Below are 22,099 nucleotides of genomic sequence, written 5' to 3' on the forward strand. Positions count from 1 at the left end.
ATTTAGCTCAGCTCATTCTGGAATGCTTCATTAAGATGAACAAATATAGGCCTTAGTAGTCAGCATCACAAACCAAACCATCTATAAAGAAAAACCATAAACCCCTAGGAGAGTTTACTTCATATTCATTTTTGCAAAGTTGCCTGTACTTGCAAATAAAATAAAACAAAATCAATAGCATCTAATCTATAAGGGGCAAAAATGCCCACTGAATATCATTCTTGCTGTCACAAGAGAAAAATTTATTTCCTATGGCAGACCTAAATTCCTTTTTCTTTCCATAAATATACAAAAATAATGACCCGATGGCCAGAAAAGTAAGAATTTTCTTCATATATATACAGCTACCATCATATATAGATAGATACTACACTAATTTTAGAGTAAAGTAGTCAGCAAATTACACCATTGACAACTTCCGAGTTATTGATTGAATTCATTGAGGTAAAATTTCTCTGTACTTCTCAAACTGCAATTAATGAATAAACAAAGTCATAAGAGGTAAAAATTGGGAAAAGAATTTGTTTATGAAGAGTGAGTAATAAAACAATCTGGGTTAAATCAGAAAATACCAAGATGATTATGATAGAACAATATGTTTATTCAGGAAAGATTGAAGGAGATTAGCCTTAAACTACACTGAAAAGAAAGAAAAGTGGAAAAAGCAGTTTCCCTAGTAGAAAAAAAAATTGCAATTGATATGCTAACTGCTTTTTCTTGTCGGACCAACAGATATCAAAGTAAATACAGAGCTAAATTCTACAGAGATGCTGTTTTGTTTGATACCATAATTTCACATGTAAAATCTGAATGCACTGCCCATTATATATGCTACTATACAAGCTACTACAAACATCCTCATGTGACTCAGAGACCCTGATGGCTCTGTGCTCTTACAAAATGCAATGAAGCTTACTTCCTGAAAAAAATGCAAATTGACTAGCATTAAGTAGAAATTAGCTCCTTTTGCGTGACCCCCATATCCTCTCTAAGTCACTTGGGTCCCTTTCAACCCAGCATAATTTCAGAACGACTTCAAGATGTTCTAACATAGTTCAGGGAAACAGCTTGTATTGAGCAGCAGGAGAGGGCAAAAGTAAGCTTTAAATATTATCTCTACACTCCAATTTTCATGGTATTTACATTATGGCTCCTGTCCAAGGCTCTGGTCCTGTGATTTCAAAGCAACAACTGCACAGTAAGAGTGCAACATTTTGCTCCAATCTACAACATGAATCTTATTAAAATTCAGCAAAGAGCCTGTATGGGCTTCACTTATTTTGTTTTTCTTTGTAGATTCACTGCAACTGTATAGATGTTATCATTTACTGCTAAAGTGGTTCATAGAACCTCACAGCACAGTTGATTTCACTTTTAGGAATGCTGTCAACATTAATTTCATTTTAGAAATAGGCTCAGTTTTTCTTATTAAAATGATAACTTCGTAAGTATAAGTTACATTGACAGTTTAAAAGTATACTGTTAGATTCTCTGAATTCAGTTGAACTTGTACAAATAAAATAGCTTATTTATTTTTCAAATTTAGTCCAATGTAACTGTTATTGATCCAGATCCCATAGCAAAATCATTCCTTTTATTATTTCTTTCCCACCCTGACTCCTCTGTTGAAAAAAAAAAAGACAAAACAAAAATCTTGATGTTCAGATACACAGCTATTAAATACTCTTCTATCTTCTTTTTCCTTTTCTCATCTCCAGCTTTTATGGGGCCCATGTAACATTTATATGACATCTGCATGTGTGCAAGTGCTGGTCCATGACAGTTCTTCCACTGCTATATGCTTTCTGACAGCCACAAGCTGGTGACTTGCAGATCATTACATGGCAGGCAAAGGCAGCTATAAAAAGGTTGTACCAGAAGGCAATCTGGTCACAGGTCAGGAGCTGCAATACCTTGAAGTGTGGCAGTTTGATGATTTGCTGGCCTAGAACATGGCAGGATGCATTTCCCTGGAGTCCAATGAAGAAAACTGCCTAAGATACATTTTCCAGAACACTAGAAGTGTTCTGGAAAGGATCTTACACTAGCTAAGTTTCTCTTAAAGAATTTCCACATAGGCTTGAAGTTAAACAGTGAGATAAGCCTTATTTGGAATCTCAATTATGCTAAATGACACCTTTTCTTTCCAATTAATATAGGCCTTTGAATACAGATGTATCGTTTTTCTAATAACAGGATTCTTCATCAAAGACTATTTTAAATCCAGCAATGTGAAGTATCGGAGGGTTCTGTAAAGCACAGGACTTCCTAAAAGAGTGAAATCCTTGACCCAAGACTCTACAGAAGGCTTTCAAAAAAACTGTTGGAATATTGAGAAAAATAGTGGAACTTAATGCTGGTTGCAGTTGCAGAACTGACATTGCAGAACTGACTCACATTTCCTCTCCAGACTATTTGAGGCCAGGAATTCGCAACCACTTTGGTGTGCATTTTAGAGCAAACATGCTGCAAAGACAAAGGACTACCTAGATAGGATGCTGAACTTACGCTCACCATTCTTTTTTTTGAGTTGGGTTTAGAGACAGTGTTTAAAACCTTTAAGACAGGCACTTTTTAATAGCAATAAAACTATAATATCTCATAAATATTTGAACAGCCAGTGCTGCATTTTAAATAAATTGCATATTTTTAAAAGTACAATCACTGGCCAACATGGCCTGTCCCATAAAGTGTACAATATGTGTTCTTTGGACTGAAGTCTGAAAGGAATGTACCTTTCACATTACCAAGGTCTTTGGTACTGAAGATTGAACCCTGGTTCCATACAAGAAATGCAGTTTGTTTTACAAGATATGTATTGTTTATAAAGGATGCATCTATATTTTTACACATTGAATATCTCCCAAGGCAACATTTGTTGCAAAAAAATTATAGTGAGTACAGTTCAGGGTTTTCCAGTAAAGGACTGCAGTACCACATCTTTTAGCACTTTTACAGTGTGATTTTGTAGTGTTTTGTTGTGTGCAAAGAAATAATACCAACTCTCACGTGTAGTATCTCATTTTTCACACTGTTTATGGTGCCCTCTATTCATAAACTCTTGGTCCCATTTTCACTCAGATTCTTAGTGCTTTCTCTCACATCCTGCCCCATAGTATGAGCTATTGCAGTCAAACTTCCAATAGCAGCACACATATCTTTCCAGTCTCTGCTTGTATTTCCCTCTGCTCTGCTGCCTCTAATATTTAATCTATAGTAGTTATCTATATTTTATACATTATATAGATTATTTAAATTACCAGTATGTACTAAAGTTTGGAGAAAAGACAAACTGTCTTGTCTTCTTTTAGGTAAGCAGTATCTCCCCTTCCTACTGTTCATTGCCAGTTGAATGGCTGCAAGTGAACTCTTCCAACAATTTCTTTTTAGGCTACCTACCTAAGATGATGGAAAATTGTAACTGAATTGGACCCATGGGTGCAGTTTTAATATAAACAGAAAAACAAGTACAGGAAACAGAACACAGAATAAACAGGGAAAGGTAAAGAGAGGACTAATAATCACTACTTTCAGGAAATATACAACTTCTGAAATTAACTCCTTTAAAGCTATACAGAGATTAAAAAACTCCTGGTGGTTGTCAGATAGATCTGAATACAATAGTTCTGTCTGTACTATAATAGGCTTTCCTTTGACTGTACAAATTTTCAATATCTGTTGTTGACAAGTCCAGATGCTATGGAAAATAAAGGTAAAAAAAATTAAGCAAAAATAGTCATTAATAAATTTCACAAGTATTTCTGAAAAATAAAGTCTACCAAATATGACTTGCAAATAAGTGGAAGTACTCTCAATGAATTTGTAAGAAGCACCATATGAAATAATACTGTAGCATGAAAATAGGATCCTACCCCAAAACTTTCAGGCTCTTCAGTGATTCATATTGTGTAGAAATAAGCAAAATAGGAGAAATAAAATAATTCAGGCAAACCATATCCAGCTACAACTGGATAACATTTCCCTGTTGAAGAGAATCTTCGAAATTAAACAAAAGCTTCCCAGAATTTCCCCTTGTTTCACCTAACAGGAAAAGTCCAGAAAGACTACAGCATTCTGTCTGTCAAAACTACATTACCAATTAACCATCTTTTCTTGAGGATGGTTCCTTCAGGACCTTCTAACAGACCAACTTTTGTGAACATATTGCACTGCTTATCACAGTGGACAGGTCAGCCCTACTTGTGTCTGCCTGGAGGTGCTGCTCTTTCAGGCCATGTCTGTGACAGCAAATTAAGTTGTAACAAGAAGCACTTCAAAGCTATCAAATTTGTCTATGCTGTGAAATTGCCATCATTTTTAATCAAACTGCTTTGACCCAGTTCACAAGCACTAGCAGCTCCTGGGCAGAGTCCAGGACTTAGCACAGGACAGAGACCTTTCCCATACAAGATCAGGATGTGTTCGTTCTCTTTCAGAGACTGAAAGAATTTATACATACGGACAAAAATTACTCCATACCAGCTGAATACCAGTGCCTAAGGTCAGTCTTAGAATGTTTCATTTACTAATACAGCTGAATCCAGAGAAATCTCAAATTCCAGCACTGGAATGGTGTCCCCGTGGAAGTGGTCACACCACCACTTGGACAGTGCTCTCAAGCATGTGATGGAACTCTTGAGGTGTCCTGAGCAGGGCCAGGAGTTGGACTTGACAATCTTGATGGGTTCTTTCCAACTCAGCACATTCTATGATTCTACATTACTCTCATCAAATCACTTTGTCTGATGTATTACAGTATACACATTTGATTTTCATGCTGAGATGAGGAAGTTTCAATTTCAATAATAGATTTACTATCATTATCTAAAAAGATTGTGTATTCAAAGTAGGAGCTACACATTGACACCAGCAGCTGAGAAAAGAATAAAGAAATACAGTTTTCACTGGTTATCATACGAATTAAAAACACTCAGATGAGACAGATGTGACTGAAAATCCTGTGATGAAATACTTGCAACATTTGCTATCCTCTTTCTCCACATGCTACTCCTACCTCCACTTTTATTGCTTCATATATTTATATTGCTTCAGATATTTATATCTTTCTATTGAACCAGTGTATTTAGTGACTCTTGAACTGATTCTTATTGCCCCAGTCAGTGTTTCAGGGTATTTCTGCAATATTGCACTGCCCCCACACTTTTAAGTTACTGGAGAATATCCCGCAAAGACTTCAGTATCAAGACAATATTTATGTATATTGGTACTCTACACACCCTTCTACCACACACACACACACACACACCTATACTCTACACACTTTTTTTTTCTTTTTTTTTAATCTGAATTCTGTGTACTGCTAAAGGACTGTTAGGAAGTTTGTAGAGAAAAAATCAGGTGCCTAATATTTATGTATTTTTTTAATAGTTCTAATAATTTTAGTTACTGAATGATGACATTGCATTTTCTCAGTCAGCTCACACAACTTAGTCCTCACTTAGTCCCTAAGCCCTATGATGATTTATAGAAGCTGTTGATGTGAAGGAAGCAACATTTTGGGTATCAAATGAAACTGTCACAGACACTTCTGAGAAGGAAATGCTGACACAAGCAGTGCTTATCCTGTCTTCTCTAGGAGGATATCTTTCTATGAGATTATTGCACCCAGTCCTTGAAGTCTACGGCTAGTCCCAGAAAAAAGCAGCCTAAGCAGCAAAAGGCAGTGCAGTGCTCTTATTTGATCTTTGCACCAAAGTGCTACAATCAGATATCATTGTATGAATGCAGGTATAACTCTTTTGTGCAAGAAACAAATCACAGAGGGAAAACTTGGTACTTTACTCCTCAGCCAAAATTTGGACTGAAATCAGTTTGAAATCACTGAGGCATCTGGTCATGTAAATTTTAAAAATGAGCAAAAGACAAGGTATGGATAAACTGTCAGCTAACCATATTGACCTGTCTTGGCAAATTTTATGCTTTCTTCTAAGAGCCAGTATCTGGACTTTATTTTTCCTTAGTTTTTCCTCCCTATTCTATTGTTTATTTTGATATGTTAGCTAAAAAATTCTACTGTTTAGAATAAGCCTATAATTTGTCCATAAACTATTGCAGGCTGTTATTTGTATTACATCATTGACAATTCACAAAAGTAATGCAAGGCTTTACAACACTACAGCTACAGATAGATTTAAAAGGTTCTTATTTTTATTTTCTGATTTAGACACATTTGAGATTTTAATAGTTTTAGTTATAATGTATTTTTGTCTGAATTAATATTCAGAAATCATTTTTTAAAATTCAATGTAAGTTTGAAAGTCAGAAAATCTTATAGCTTCTACTTTCAGCTCTTTCCTTTAATATTACTAATTCAAAACAAAAGGAAGAAAAATATATTACTTTTTATTATTTGACATTGTAAAACATCCTAAAGCCCTTTAATGGACTTTTATCCTGTGTTGTTATGTGCTGCATACAGACAACTTTTCTTTACAAATTTTTGTATTGTTTCAATGGAGAAATCAATACCTACTGAGGTAAAACACATTTTTTTTTGGATTCCTTTCCTTTAAAAGAGACATGTTAATGTTCTGTCTTCCTAATGTCCATAGGAAATTGTCACACTTATAACGTGCTGTGAAACAAAATTTCAGGCCCAGATGGTGGTCCTATGACAAGGTAATGTGCTACCACTAATCAATATAGCACTTGAACTCGGAACTTCTTTCGATTCCAGTAGTAAATACTGTGGAAGGAAGATGTTTGGCTCAGAAGAAAAAGAAGCAAATGTTACAGTTCTCCCAGCAGGCTCTTTCTGACCATTTGAAAATGATATTACAGCAAGGACTAGATGAAGCCCTTCTCCCTGACTTGAAAAATGAAAGAAGACAGTTCAAGAATGAGACACTATTGCCTTCAAGCAAGAAAAAACCTCAAATAAAGGAAAGACTTGCAGGGCATCCCAGTGTGTAAACACCACCTACCTCATTCCCATAACCCTTCCTAATTCATCCATGATAATATACTGTGAATTTTATTATTAAATAATGGCTCTGCTTCCTTGAGTGCCCATGCTGACTTTAAAAAAACTCGTAACCTTCACTGGCAAACACATGAGAACCTCATTCTGATGGAATCTGCAAACTCCAACAGGCTTCAAGTTGAACACAAAGTATCTTGTTCAAAGCGCCATTAAACAGGAACGTTAACCTAGAAGAATATGTACAAAATTGTAACAGGAAAAATTGGATTGGATTGATTGTGTGTCTACATAGGGAATTTCAGTGACTTAAAGCATTACTATTTACATATCTCTGCATTTTACTGTCAAGCAAGAATAGCAGAGCAGCATCATTCCATGTATTTCTTCACTTAAGTGCATGACAAAGTAATTCAGTTCTAATTTTGTCATTCAAAACACATTTTAAAGTTGCATCTGCAGTCTTCTGAGTTTACAAAACTGTGAGATTTTCAATAATATTTTATTTCACACATGCTGAACATCAGCTATCAGATGATGCCACCAAATAGTTTGTCACTGATTTTGAGGGAATTGCTATAACTTCACGTAAGTATTATAACCTCATACTTCTACTCAGATTTAACATCAAATCCCACTTGCTATGATCAATTTGAGTTTATATTCTATCTAATATAAATTGACTTTCATTAATAAATTAATTAATTAAATGGAAATGGATATTCTGCAAGAGCACTATTCATTTTAGAATATTATTTGCATAATCAATAAAAATAAAGCATAATATAATATAGACACAAGCTACAAATATAGAAAATGCCTATTTAGAATAATTCTGCTCTGGATATAACTTAGGAGACAGGATAATAGTGCTCTATTTCAGATTTTGTGCATCCCTTACTAATTTTATTGAGGATCTCAGAGGTCCAACAATCAAAGAATTTACTGCAAGTTTAACTGCAACGCAGTGCTCCAACACAGAACACTCCATCTAAAAAGCACAGAGAAATTTGAGTTAATTTGGCAATGACAAGGCCTTTTAAGAACTGGCTTTAGAAATCTAGTGGAACACTATAAAATACAACCAATACAAATAAAGATGCAGTACTGGCTTGGATTAAAACTCTTTCCTATGCAAGTGTGATCTGAAGTCTTGTCTCTAACCCCACATCCTGGCACACGACCCTTCAAATAGGACGGTCTCTCCTAGGCTCTGATCCTCTGTTTCCTCTTCCTTAAGGAACACAGAGCTCTTGGGTTTGTTTTAATCATTTTAGTTTTTCAGGCAAGAACTGTCATAGCCTCTTTGGATTCTGATTTTAATGCGATGCAAAGAACAATGAAATACATTTTGCTACAACTGGGAAGAATACAGCTGCTACATCCCATCTATGCCAGGGATAGACCATAACACATCTAGATCACCGGACAGCTTTGAGATAAGCACATATTTGTGACATGGAGAGGCGAAAAATATACTGGTGTCAAACTAACCACATGACAACCTTGTAAACTAACATTGCTGCTTTTGCTAGGAAAGACATGAGCAATAAAACCTACCTTAATGGTTACTTGTTAATTAAAAGAAGAACAGTGTAAAAACTGTAATATGAACACAATTTTATTGCTCCATTATAAAAAAATAATAAGGTTCTGTCATTGCAATCTCCAACATTAAACTACTAAAATGAAATCAGCATGTTATTTTTTTTGAAGTGTTTGAAGTGTTTTTTATATATATACACCACTGTTGTAATAATGACAACAGTGATAACCTAGGCGTAAAATCATTGAGAGTCTAAAAGTCTATGTTCTAGTTCCTAGAGAGGACAGAACAATAAATGATTTGAGATACCAAGGGCTGATACCTAATGAGATAGAGCCTAGAGAACCCTGGGAAATTCTCCATTGTACTATATTAAGAAAATATTCAATTTATCTGCTGTTTAAATCATGTTAGATGAACTGGTCAGATTTGAATGAAGATTTTCTGAGACAAAATGGCTGCCTATGGTTAAATTAATTTTAAATTATTCCTATTCATTAAAAAAAATTAAAAGGAAAATCTGGGGTTTAAGACTCTTACAAACATTTCACAAAGGAAACATTGCTCTAAGTCCTCAAGCACACCAGGAAGATCTGCAGCTCTAGCTCCACATTACTAAACGTTTTGCTATTTCTCCCTCTCCTTTTAGTATCACCTTATCACCCACGAATGAAGGGATGTATCAGTGAATCTGTCCTAAATCCAGCCATGTCTTGGGGTGGACCAGGCACAGCTGGGCAAGGGAAGAGATTCTCCTACTTTGCTCTGCATTCTTCTGGCCTAGAGGAGTTGTGGCTTTCAGTGGAATGACGCCTTAGGATTTTAGCTTATAAATTTTTCAAATTCTGTAGTGCTTTAATGTATAACTCTAAAACTTTATATAGAGTGTTAGCTACTGTCTTCAGATTTTGCTCAGAGAAAACAATTCCCCTAGGTCTGAAGCTGAAGGACACCTTACTGTCTCAGGCCCTGAAAGTACAAACAAAAGTGAGTTGGGGGCAGGAGCAAATTGGGGGTATATGACTTCATTACCTGAAGCTGTAATTGGAGGATTAACCCCTGATATGTAAATGGACCAACACATCTGTCTGAAAAACAGATCCTGACCGGTGTCCATCTTGGGTGTAGCCTCTTGGAGGCATCTGACCGCCCAAGGTACACCCTTTGAAGGCCTTTAATAAATACTTGCTTTTACTCTCTTAATCTGGTCTAGCCTCTCTTGCAGGTAGCCACTCCAAGGCATATGCACTGGCCAGCTTCACCTCAAGTCCTGTGTGTGGTTTTGGCCACCATAATACAAAAAGGACAGAAAGGTATTAGAAAGCATACAAAGAAGAAATGATGAAGGGCCTTGAGGGGAAGCCATATGAGGAGCAGCTGAGGTCACCTGGTCTGCTCAGCCTGTAGGAGACAGAGGGGAGACCCCACTGCATTACAACCTCCTTGTGAGAGGAAGAGGAGGGGCAAGCACAGACCTCTTCTCTCTGTGACCTGTGACAGAGCCCAAGGGAATGGCATGAAGCTGTATCACGGGAGCTTTAGGTTGAATATTAGGAAAATGTTTTTCACCTTTTCCAGAGGGTGCTTGGGTGTTGGAACAGGCTCTCCAGGGAAGTGGTCACAGCACCAAATCTGCCAGAATTCAAGAAGTTTTTGACAGAACTATCAGGCACATGGAGTGATTGTTGTGTTGGTGCTGTGCAGGCCCAGGATTGCCATACCTCCCAACTCAGGATATTTTATTATTCTATGGAATAAGTTTTTGCTATCATTTATTTTTGATGAGAACTGGTGGAAAAGGAAACCTAGTCCCTCTCATCTCATTTTTCTCCACTGAGTACCTTTCTACTGTCTCTAAGGCATAGGCAAGGAATGACAGGGTTTGTATGCCTGGGCAACACTATCTCTTTGCACAAGTTTCCTTCCTCAACAGAAGATGGAAGATGTTTCAGGTGATCAGGATGACAGTGCAAAAAATGATGCCTTCTGTTATGCATCCACTATTACAGCTCACACATGCATTCATGATTTTTTATGGGAAGACACTAGATCTTAAAATTGGTGTTTCGAGGTACTTCAATATAACATGTATCAGTTCAAATAGTCCACATATTGCACAGACGTTTATAGTTCACTACACAGGTATTAATATGTGTCGACCTGTATTATTTCCAAAAGGAATTTAATTAATGATATAGAATTGCACTTCAATACCTTAAAAATACTGTTTGCACTCTAATATTCAAGACAGAAAAACTATGCAAGAAATAATTAACTACTATTTCATTCCTATGCTCTCACTCTCTAAATATATGAATTATGACACTCACTGCAAACTTGCAGTTGTGTAAATGCTATCAAAACTACAACAGTTTGCTTAATTCACAGAATTATTTTTTAGCTTACCCAAATCTGTAGCTTAATTCTTTTTTCATTTTTGAAAACGGTTTTTACTTTGAAATCGATCCCAACCGTGCTTACAAATGCAGATGTAAAGGAATCATCAGCGTATCGGAACAAAAAGGAGGTTTTTCCAACACTGCTGTTGCCGATAATGAGCAGTTTGAACATGTAGTCAAAGTTCTGGTCAGATGTATCTTTCTGGCCATATCTGGAATCTTGAACGGATGCCATCTGTAATTCAAAACAAAAAAGAAATATCTTATTGTCTCTTTTATAATAAAAAATGGAAACATTTCAATTTTATTGGAGTTTTTTTGTACCAGGTATCAATGAAGCTCAAGAAGAATATCTTCTTGAAAGACTTGTCATGTGTATGCTTCAATGTGAACTTCAAGTAATGCACAGAGATCTAATTATTTTTTGTGATTCTTGTAACTAGTAGTAGTTCTGCTAGCAATAGTGGATGTAAAAATGACTGGTGACAGGTACCAAAACAAAAATAATATGAATTCTAAAAGTCTGGGACAATTCTTGGTATATCACTAAAAATACTTGTTTTCAGAAAATGTGATGAATTGATGGTGCAAAAAACAATCACACTTCATTTGTGTAAGAGGGAAATAAGAGATCAATGCTTCCTTTTGACACAGTAGGTATATTTTCAAACAGAAGCTTAGCAATTTTTACATCTAATAAAATTCTTGAACCATTTATTTTACTGTAAGTATGTTGCTATCTTTTGCCATCCCTAAAAATTTATTCAAAGTATTTTTCCTCCTTTACCAGCTTTTAGTTACCATACCATTCAATAGTGAGTATATACATCTCTGAAATAAAGTCTTGATATTTTTCCAGTACTAGTATATTCTGTAGTTTTTTGAATTTGCAATATTAATGCTACATCATCAAAAGTGGCAGTTAGATTAATATAATATTAAGGTTTGGAAGGGATGTTAAAGATCATCTAGTCCCAATCCTGCTGCCAGGAACACCTCCCACCAGACAAGGTTGTTCTAGGCCTTGTCTAATTTGGCTTTGAACCAGACTGGAGCATCCACCACCTCTCTGGGCAACTTGTGCCAGTGTCTCACTACTCTCACAGTAAATAATTTTTTCCTAGTATCTAATCTAAACTTCCCCTCTTTCAGAGTGTACCCATTCCTCCTTGCCCCGTCACTCCAGTTCCTGTCAGAGAATCCCTCTCCAGCTTCCCTGTAGGCCCTTTCAGGTAGTGGAAGGTGTCTCTGAGGTCCCCACACAATCCTCTCTTCCCCAGGCTGCACAGCCCCAGCTTGCTCAGCCCATCCTCATAGCAGGGGTGCTCCAGCCCTCACCGACCTCCTGGCCCTCCTCTGGACTTGTTCTAACAACTCCTTGTCATCGTGCTGGGAACCCCAGAGCTGCATGCAGTGCTGCAGGTGGGGTCTCAGCAGAGCAGAGCAGAGCAGAGGGGTAGAACTCCTCTCTCATCTGCTGGCCAGTGCTGCTTTGGATGCAGCCCAGGATTTCCTTGGCTTTCTGGGCTGGGAGCACTCACTGCTGGCTCATGGTGAGTTTTTCATCAGCCACCACCCCCAAGTCCTTCCTCGTGGGGCTGCTCTCAATCACTTCTCTGCTCAGCCTGTGGGTGTGCCTGGGATTGCCATGAACCAGGTGTAAGATTTTGTATTTGGCCTTGTTGAGGTTTGCAGTGGCCCATCTCCCAACTGTGTCAAGGTCCTACCAATGACATCAACATTTGAAATCTGAGTCCTTAAAATACAGTTTTTAATCCATATAAAACATCTGAATAAGCACATATAATACATCTGAGTAAGCAGATTACTGAATACTGTTAAAGAGCAACCTATTTTACTCTAGGGACTTCAAAGATCATGGATTCTATTTATGAAAATTATACCTTAGGCTGTCATGAAAATTGCAGAGATTAGAGTGAAAACGTGACCCAAGTTCTACCTAGGTTGCTCAAAAAGAAATGGCAAAAATAAAGAACTTAGAGTGTTTCAGCCAAGTTTTCAAGAAACATTATCAAGTATTTTGAGAGTCTGTGGAAGTTCTTTGATTATGATTGTTCTAAGAACAACACTTTTGCATGCTGATTTGAGACAGAACAACAGACACCATAACCTAACATAAAGGCTTACAGAAAAGCAGCTCATGTAAAAGCTTTCTAATTTAGGCATCTCAGAATGCATTTGGGCAATCAGAAAGGACAACTGGAACCAGGATGACAGCTGTGCACTAACCCACATTCTCAGCAAAATTTTAGTTACTGTATAATGTTTTAGATAATTCTGCTACCTCAAAGCATCAAAAACATGATGCCAGCTTCTTTAGGCTATTGAAGAGGCACACAGGAGTGAAGACCAAAATCTCTGAAGAAGACATTGGAAGTAGCAATGAATTTTCTATCAAAGTTTTTAATAGAAAATTCAGTTTCAGATCTGTATTTCATAAATCATGGAGTAGGGAGTATTTTATTTCAGAATTCTATTTCAGCACTACCTTCTTCATTACATGTAATATTGGGTACCTACACATTTCAACCTGAGTGTTTCCATTGGCCTTAAAATTTATTTACTTCTTCCACAGCTATGCAATGAATATTTAGAATTAAAACCTGAATGCTGTCAAGCATACACATTACTAATCTTTCAGCTTTATTATTTCTATAGAAAAGAGAGAAACTTTCATTACTGTCCTTTATTGTGTAACTATTTGGGGATTCTTTGCTTAGAACACAAGGTAAAGGAAATCAAATATTGATTAAATGCATCTACTCACAAGTTGCTGTAAAGCAGCATAACATAGGGCATGCTGATGTTACATAGAGTTTGCAACAACAAGTCAATGAGGTCTATCAGACCAAAGACTGCAGTGGCTGTGGGTTCCAGATGTGTGACCACTACAGCAGGCCGTTCCACTGCCCTTATGGCTCCCCTCTCTTGTGCTGCAGCTGAAAGCAGTAGTTGCCCCTTGTAGCAAGGAGAAATATCATATTCTTTCCTGAACCTCCTAGGAGGCCTATCACATCTTTCCACGTCTCCTAGGAAGCCTTTCACATAGCTTCTTCAACCAGCTTAAGATTTACAAAAAGAGGTTTAAGCTTTCATCCATTTGCTGCCCTGAATCCTATGAAGCTTCCAACTCATCCCCACATACTTTAATGCCTAACACTTCAGAAACAGTATGATTCAGTGAGCAAGGAAATCAGGAGACCTGGATTCTAATAATAGTCTTGCTAAACCATGTACATTGTGCAGCCTTCCTGAGTAATAATGTATTTCCTGTGGATAGTTTTAAATACAGATTTCATCCACAGGAATTTCAATGCCCCTCTGTATTATTGTGGTTATCTGCATTACTCATTCAGCAGTTTCCTTAACATTTCTGAAAAAAAAAATTTAAAACTCAACACTTTCACTGTGCCGTAAACTTACAGAGTCATTACTTGCGGTATCACAGGCAGAATTACAGGCATGTTGAACATAAAATTGAAGCTATTTTTATTTCAGGAGCAGGGGTATGTCCACTTATTACAGGACACAAAAGGTATATCAAAGGCATAGGAAAGGAATAATTTCTCCAAGAGGATTAGTGAGGTAATAATTGAAATTGCTTGGAGAGACTAACTTCAGCTAGTGAACCAGTCTCCCTGTCCAAAACCCCAATGAGCCTGCACTAGTGTAAAGAAACATCAAACTCTGTGCAGTTGCTAAGACTTTGCCATTACTTCCCAAATTCACTCATTCTGTAGTAAGCAAACAAGACAAATTCTTCCAAGTACAATCCACTATGCTCACAATCTAAATGATATCCTAAAGAAATACATCTGTATTTCCGCTGACTGTAAGATGCTTGGTCCTCTTGAACTTTTTGAATAAGCCTGTAGCGCTTCTCTTTCTTAAATGCAAGCTGCTGACTTAAAAATTAAGTATGCAATGCACTGTAATCCACTTCCCAAGGTAAGAATATGACAGTTCACTCCTGACAGTACCTTTCCCTACTATTGGAGGTATATGTAAAATATGAAGAAGATTGTGACAATCCTATGTTCCACCTTTGGAAGTTATGTTGGAAGCAATCACAAGGAATGCTGTGTTCCCACCTGTAATTAAACATTACACATGGATGAGAACCAAATAAACCTTGATGTTACGATATTCTGTTTTCAATAAAGTAAAATGCATATCTTTATGTTGATCAAGTTCTTTTCCCAAAGGTTAAATGGATACATTTAACAAGCATCACTTTCAACAAAACACGCTGAGTTTTCCCTTCAGTACAATTTTGCCCTTATTTGGTAAAATTGAAGAGAAAATGCAAATTATTTTGATTAGCACGAAAAGCAGTCAAACCATTTCCTACAGGACTTAGGACAGACTTGAGAGTCAACTGAGAAGTCTAAGCTCAAGACAATGAACAGAAAACTGATAGACAGGAGATCTCACATGCTTGCTCCTTATCAAAGGAGGAGTTATGTTGCCAGTTTGAATATGGTGCAAGGACAAATAAAGGATAGCTTTCTATGCTTTCCTGCTTACAGCACATCTTTAACTCCTTAAACATGGATTATTTAATGGCATAGGCAAGTCCAATCATTAAGAAGTTTTCTGTTCAGACCCAGGTGCTTTCCAAGTCTCATGTTTAGCTGTTTCCTTGATCCCAAAAGAAAAGGTGAAAATAGAGCAGGGTTGAGAACAAATGACAGAAAAACTGTGTTTACCTGCTACTTCCATGATTATAACAAAACATTTGGCTATGCGACTCTTTATGCCTTGGCAGGCCTCATTCTCTGGCAGAATCAATTTGGACGGATTTCTTACTTGAGCACCGCAGGATGCTGTGGCATTCCTGGCCTGCACACAACTTTAGTTTGCATTTACATATGCACCCCACTCTGCATCCTTAGTATAGGATGATTGGCCCCTGGAAAATATGGTGCAAAAGGCAAAAAAGCCTGACATTGAAAACATTGAGATTTATTCCTTCACGCCTTTAGCAAATAGGGTGGTTCCTTTTAAAAACTCTAATAACAGTCATGTCTTGAAGGAAAATTTCATTAGGAAGTCCAGAGAAAATGTCTTCCTTCTATGCACAGTCAGGATAGAGACAGATAAGCGAACTTTAAGTTGTTTAAAACTGCAACGCTCTCTTTCAGTCTAGTGTTCTTAAGCCCGCCACTGAAAGTGGTCAGATGAGAGTGGAACAGCACTGACTGACCAGCCTTTATACACACATAGGCGCAGTGGAAAGAGAAATGATTCTTTCCTACATACAGGGTAGAAATACAAACATTTCTTTCCATACAGCAGCTGACTTTAGTTGATATTTTAGTAAAAACAGAGTTTCCTGCATATGCAGCCTTTTGCAAGGCAATTTTTCTGCCTTTTGCAAAATATTATTTGCCAAACATAATCAATGGATATTGAAACAAGGGAGTACAATGGAAAAATTCAATTATTCTAACTTACCAAACTGTATGTAGAATGTGCAAGCGAGTGAAACTCACCGCACATCATTGTCTTTCAAGCGTAGATCAACTTACATCACCAGAGTAGTTAAAATATTACCAAAATCCCTATGTATAAGAACACTGTGACAAATAACCCAGCCATGAAAAAATTAATTACTTTTGAGGTGAAATATCAGACTAATCTAGAGACTGGATTGTAATCTTAACTCTTTCAGAGGCATCCTATGGTTTTTGTTTTCTTCTTTTCTACATCTCGGGCAAGCTGCTTACTCTCTTGTATTTTTAGTGTGATCTCAACATTGTTATCCACAGATGCAGACCTGAGCCAATTCTCACAAATCTTAATCATTTATTTTTTAACCAATTAATGAGAATTAGCAAGGTTCAGTAGACAATGCACCGGCCACTTATTTGGAATTTACTGATTGCCAGCCATCTGCAGAGCACAGCTTGTAAACTAACGTACTTGGCAGCATTAGGAAAAGCCTATCTGCTTGAAGGTATTATGGGGTCAGAATCATGTATATATGTAAATGTATCCCAGCACTATTAGAAACATGTAGTTACAAATGCAAAGGGGTTTTTTAAGCAGAACACTGAAAGGCGAAGTTGGGGAATACCAAGGAGAAACTGGGATGTTAGGTTTAAAATACTTCAGAAAAACTCTACCTGCTTCATATCAACAAAACTAGCATGAATATGGCCACACTGCCAGGAGCTGCCCAGAAGAGTAGAATCTAAGGTAGTAAAAAACAGTTTTGACAACTTGGATTCTTGTGGTGAGCTCGTGAATTATCCCTCATTTCTCTTTCTTTAACCCAAATTTACTTTGTCTGTAAAAAGAGTATCTTAGGAAGCATATTTCTAATTCCCACTCTAGGTAGCATTAGTGGCAAAATAAGATACAGTCCTAAGAGGGTTAGTATAACACAGAGTATTAGGAGGCCACCCAAATAGTGCTGCTGTGAAAAGAAAAAAATAAATGCTGTGTCAGCCCAGGTGCTCCGGAAGAAATACATTTAGATTTACTAGGGAATATGAAAGAATGAAAATGAGATGGCTAAAGCTTTCTGCCATTTACCCTATTTAGCACAGCACTCAGAGTCATGAGACTAGGAAAGACAGTGTACCTTTTTGTTTGCCAAAGAAGCTGCATCAGGCTAAGAGACTAAGTGAAATACCAGTGCTACTGTCCAGGGCACTGATGAGACAGCATTAGTGACAATTCTGATCAAGTGTGTTTATGAAAGCCACGTTAAAATGGGAAAACACCCAGAAATGTTAACAGGAGTATTATCTTGTGGCAGAAATAAAAACAAAACGGAACCAAACAAAAATCCAGTGAACAAAACATTAGCTTATTTCTCTGGACAGTAATCTGGTCATGATGCTGTAAGAGCTATTTAGACTGATATATATTGGAGCAGACAGTGGATCTTATCAATAGCATAAACTGAGCGCCTCTGAGCTGGAGGTTAGTAAGTATCTAACTAGCAAGTGAACGAAGTATCTAACTTCCACAGTAAACTTCCAAAAAGGGGGAGTGGCAGAAGGAGGACTACAGACTCGAGATGCAGCTAGATTAGTTAACTTAAAGGTATACTTGAGATTCTCTGTGGACTTAGTGGCTCTTGTGCTCCAGTGCTTCTGCTATGAACTCACATTGACATATCTAATAATTCTGATGAATGATAGGAGCTGAATTGTCATGCAAACTCCTGTATCTAATAGCTTTACTTGGCCTTTTTTACCATAATTTTATAATAACTTCTTAAATATCTGTAAGCAGCAGCCCACTGTAAGGGCTTGCTATTGCCCATCTCCATTGTGTTTGGACGTGTCTGCTATAAATATACCCTGTCTAGACATACCTACTGCCAGTGACAGCAGGATATGAAAAACTAAGGAAAATTGTTTTCACTTCTTTCCTTGGGAAAGGAGATAATTTACAAATTATGTCCCACTTCTTAATTTTTTCCTTCCGTCAGCCACCTTTGAAATGATCTTTCCATACATAAAAACTGAGAAGGGGCCCCTCTTTTCCACTCCCCCAGCTCTAGCCATGAGCCACCTCTCCCCGGTGCAGGTGGACAGCTGCTCCAGGACTACACAGGTGGAGGATCGTGCCAACTTCCCGTGCACCTCGGCGGGCCCTCGGTACAGCTCACCACCCAGCCTGACAGCCAGGCGATCCCAGGAGAGCTGCGCCCGGCGCTCGGGGGGCAGTATCTGAAAATCACCACTCCATGTGCCCGAGTGTGACTGGAAACCCACCCGCTGCCCCGCGACGGGCCCTCCCTGCTGGGGACACGACCTCTCGCACACGCCCCGGGCCCCCTACACGGGCAGAGGGTGTCCCTCACCCTCTGCCCGCAGCAGCAGAGGCGGCCCGGCGGCCCGGGCGGAGGGGCTCCTGCCCCGTCCCGGCTCTCGGTACCCCGCGCCCGCCGCACCCCTCGCTGCGCCCCAGCCCGGAGACCGACCTGCATGGGCGCTTCGTGCCTCATCGCCGGGCGCGGCCCCGCCGCCCGCCCGCTGCCGCTCGCTGCCGCACGCCAACAGCCGCCGCCGCCCGCCCGGCTCTGGCGGCAAACCCGCGTCGAGATCAGCACCGGAGCTGTCCCCGCTCCGCCCCCGGCCTGCCCCGCCCTCTCTCCCGTGACCTCCCGGGAGCCGTAGTCCTGTGGCCCGAGTCCCTCGCACCCTCTGGGTGAAGGGACTACAGCTCCCGAGGTGCTCGGCGTCAGGCCGCGAGCGGGCGGGGCCGAGCGGGCAGCGCGGCGGGCGCGCAGCTCCGCGATCCCGGCTCGAGGCCGCAGAGGGCGGCGGGGCCGAAGAGCGGGAGCCCTGTGGTGGGGCGGGGGCGCGGCACGCTGTGCCCGTGCTGAGGCGGAAAGCGGAGACCGAGCGGGCTGAGCAGGCACCGCCGGCTCGGCGGAGGCGCTGTCCTCCCGGCCCGACCGCCCACAGCCAGGAGGAGCAGCGCCGGCCGGCGGAGCAGCTCGGGGGGCTGCGGAAGCCGCTCGATGGAGCGGAGCGGGCTCACCCGGGCCCGGGCGCGGAGCTGCACAGCGCCCTCTGTGGGCAGGGGGAGGGCGCGCCCGCAGGCTCCGGGGCCGGGGCCGGGGCCGGGGCCGCGGCCGCTGCCGCCCCGTTATCCCGCTCTCTTATCCCGCTCCCGCCCCGTTATCCCGCACCCGCATTCGGGCTGATCCCGTTCTCACGTGGCCCACCTCCAGCGCTGGGGCTGGGGGACCGAGCACCCTTCAGCTTGAGGACTGCTGGTCAGTGACCTTGCTGTGCACAGTGACTGTCCCTGGGCTGTCTCCTCATCGCATAGCGCTGTCCTGTTTTCTCTTGTCTCGCTTGGCCTTTGTCCGATGGCTGGCAAACAGGGTCGGGCAGCTCCGCGTCGTGCTGCTGGGACATGGACATGTGGCCATCGCTTCTGGATAGTGGCAGCCGCTTTTGATGTCATTATCAAAAGGTAGTGTTTAACCATCCAAGAAGATGTTTTAAATATCTGAATCAGCACTTTTGCTTAACCCCATCCTCTTAATGCAGAGTCCATTTACCTTAGGTTCAAATAGACAGGTCCATACAGGGTAGAAAAATGTATAAAGGGTGTTGGAGTCAGATTTCAGATTTGGCAAGTTCTGCTCTAATGAAAGAGTCAAGATGAGCCAGGGGTGACTCTGGAGATGTCTGCCCAAGGTTTGAGAGCTAGACGCATTCCAGGCAGAGGAAAGGGCAGGAGAAGGCAGCAGTGGTGGCTGAGGCAGCATGGGAACAGCAGTTTGCCCTGTGGGTTATCCACTTTACACATGTGGTATACATTGCATGAAGTGAAGCACCCATAGGAGCTGTGCTAACAAAAAAATTGTGTCATAGAGATATGAATATGGATTAAAGTGTGTACCAGAAGAAATTTCATCCTAGCTTTGCAAGTTTTTGATTTTATTTGCAGCTGTTTATACCTACCCCACTATGATACAAAGATAGGATGTATTTTTCAAAGATGTGCATTTTTTGGAGTTCACCCTTCTTTCCTGCATGAAACACAGAATGTTGCTGTTTCTGCCATTGTAGATATCTTGAATTTGCTCAGTATTTTAGACCCACCTGCATAGGTGTTAAGAATTACTTTTGTGTTTTCTTAATGCATGCAATTTAGTCTTACTATTGATTTTAAGTGAATACCTACCAAAAATCATGAGTAACAACCCATTTCCCTCTAAAATCAGGGCACGTTATATGTGTTATCAATTGCAGTTAGGGAAAAACAGAGAGCTTTTTTCTCCTATGAAAGCTTTGTTTCCTGGAGTTTTGGTTTTAGAAACTATTATAAATTTACCACATAGTCCTGAATATATATTAAAATATAGTTTTCCATAAAACACTCCTCATTCTGAAATGTCACTTTAAATCCTAGCTGAATAGTTGTTTGAAAAGTAGATTCAAGTGTTCTGAGAAGTTTTTGATTATGGAATTGAGAAAATAGATACTATGGATTTACTATTATATTAAACTTTTAAAGTTTACAGATACATTAGAAATTTAAGACTTAAATGGTGCCAGGTTCCCAAATTTATCCCAAGACAAAGATCCTCCACAGCTTTCAATTATATGTGCATTTATCTTAACACTGAACTCTTGAGCAGTGTCTTACCTAAAATCTCCGTACAGGCAACTATTAATAGAACATGAAGCTGTGTTACTTCTACATTATCATATGTACTTTTATGAAGCATGGGGTTTATTTTCTTCTAGTGCAAATGTTAAAGTAAACAGACATATGCATAGACAATATTTTTTTTTAATTTTCAAATGCATAAAAATGCACAAATAACACTGATTTTGTAGAATCACAGAGTGGTTTGTGTTGGAAGGGATCATCTGGTTCTAACTTCTCAGTACTGAGCAGGGACTCCACTCACTAGACTAGGTTGCTCAGAGCTCCATCCAGTCTGGCCCTGTCAATTTACATTGTGTCTTGGTTGAAGACATGATGCTGGGGTAGTTTTTTTATTTCTCTGTTTTTGTCTTTTTTTTGTCTGGAAGAAACTTCATCTTTTTCTTTCTGTCTTCTTCAGAGGCTTTTGAAGACAGTATTGGGGAGGAATGAACCAGAATGAAATAGTATAGTGCTATACACTAGCAAGCTTCTGTACCTCAAGCATGGTAGTCCAGTGGCCTGCTGTGATGATTCTCCTGAATACTCTTGTCCACAGAGCACTGGGTTCATGGGTCAACAGTTTCTGTTGATTAGTAATCACTGGGCCACAATATATTAATATTTTTGAAGCACAGTGTATTTGAAGCTCTCTTTTAAACCTAATTTCTATGAATTATGTATTTTCACCAGGTGTTAATCTATAGGGGATCCAGTTTAATAAAATGCCTCATTCTTTTAACCAGGTGTAGTAGAAGCGCCAGAGGAACAGTCATGAATATCAATTCTGATTTTCAGGTGTATTGATTATACCACCTTCTTTTCATTTGTTTTTCCTACAATCACAGAAATTATTTTTTTCCCCCATACCAAATGGGATTCACAGAACAAGCTGGGTATTATTTGCTGACTGAAACTAAAGTAAGAGAAGTATTAGTTTTCCTTAGGCTATGGCAAAAAGTCATTCAAACAACATAAGTCATCACAAAGGCTAACCCAGAATGAACATTCTGCATGTAAGATAATGATAGCTAGGTGTGAATATATTTGTATATAGCATGT

General features: G+C 39.3%; 1 protein-coding gene across 1 annotated transcript in view; it reads right to left on the reverse strand.

Annotated features, from left to right (window-relative positions):
* The window catches only part of RAB3C (RAB3C, member RAS oncogene family), a 116,782-nt gene extending 97,851 nt beyond the window's left edge, over positions 1-18,931 (reverse strand). The window contains exons 1-2 of the mRNA XM_058043550.1: positions 18,849-18,931; positions 10,893-11,120 (exon numbers count right to left, since the gene is read on the reverse strand). Of these exons, the coding sequence (XP_057899533.1) occupies positions 10,893-11,120; positions 18,849-18,872 (252 nt within the window). The 5' untranslated portion in view covers positions 18,873-18,931. The remainder of the gene's footprint in view (positions 1-10,892; positions 11,121-18,848) is intronic.
* Between the last annotated feature and the right edge of the window lie 3,168 nt (positions 18,932-22,099).

This window comes from Melospiza georgiana, chromosome Z, assembly GCF_028018845.1.
Source record: "Melospiza georgiana isolate bMelGeo1 chromosome Z, bMelGeo1.pri, whole genome shotgun sequence".
Classification (NCBI taxonomy): Eukaryota; Metazoa; Chordata; class Aves; order Passeriformes; family Passerellidae; genus Melospiza; species Melospiza georgiana.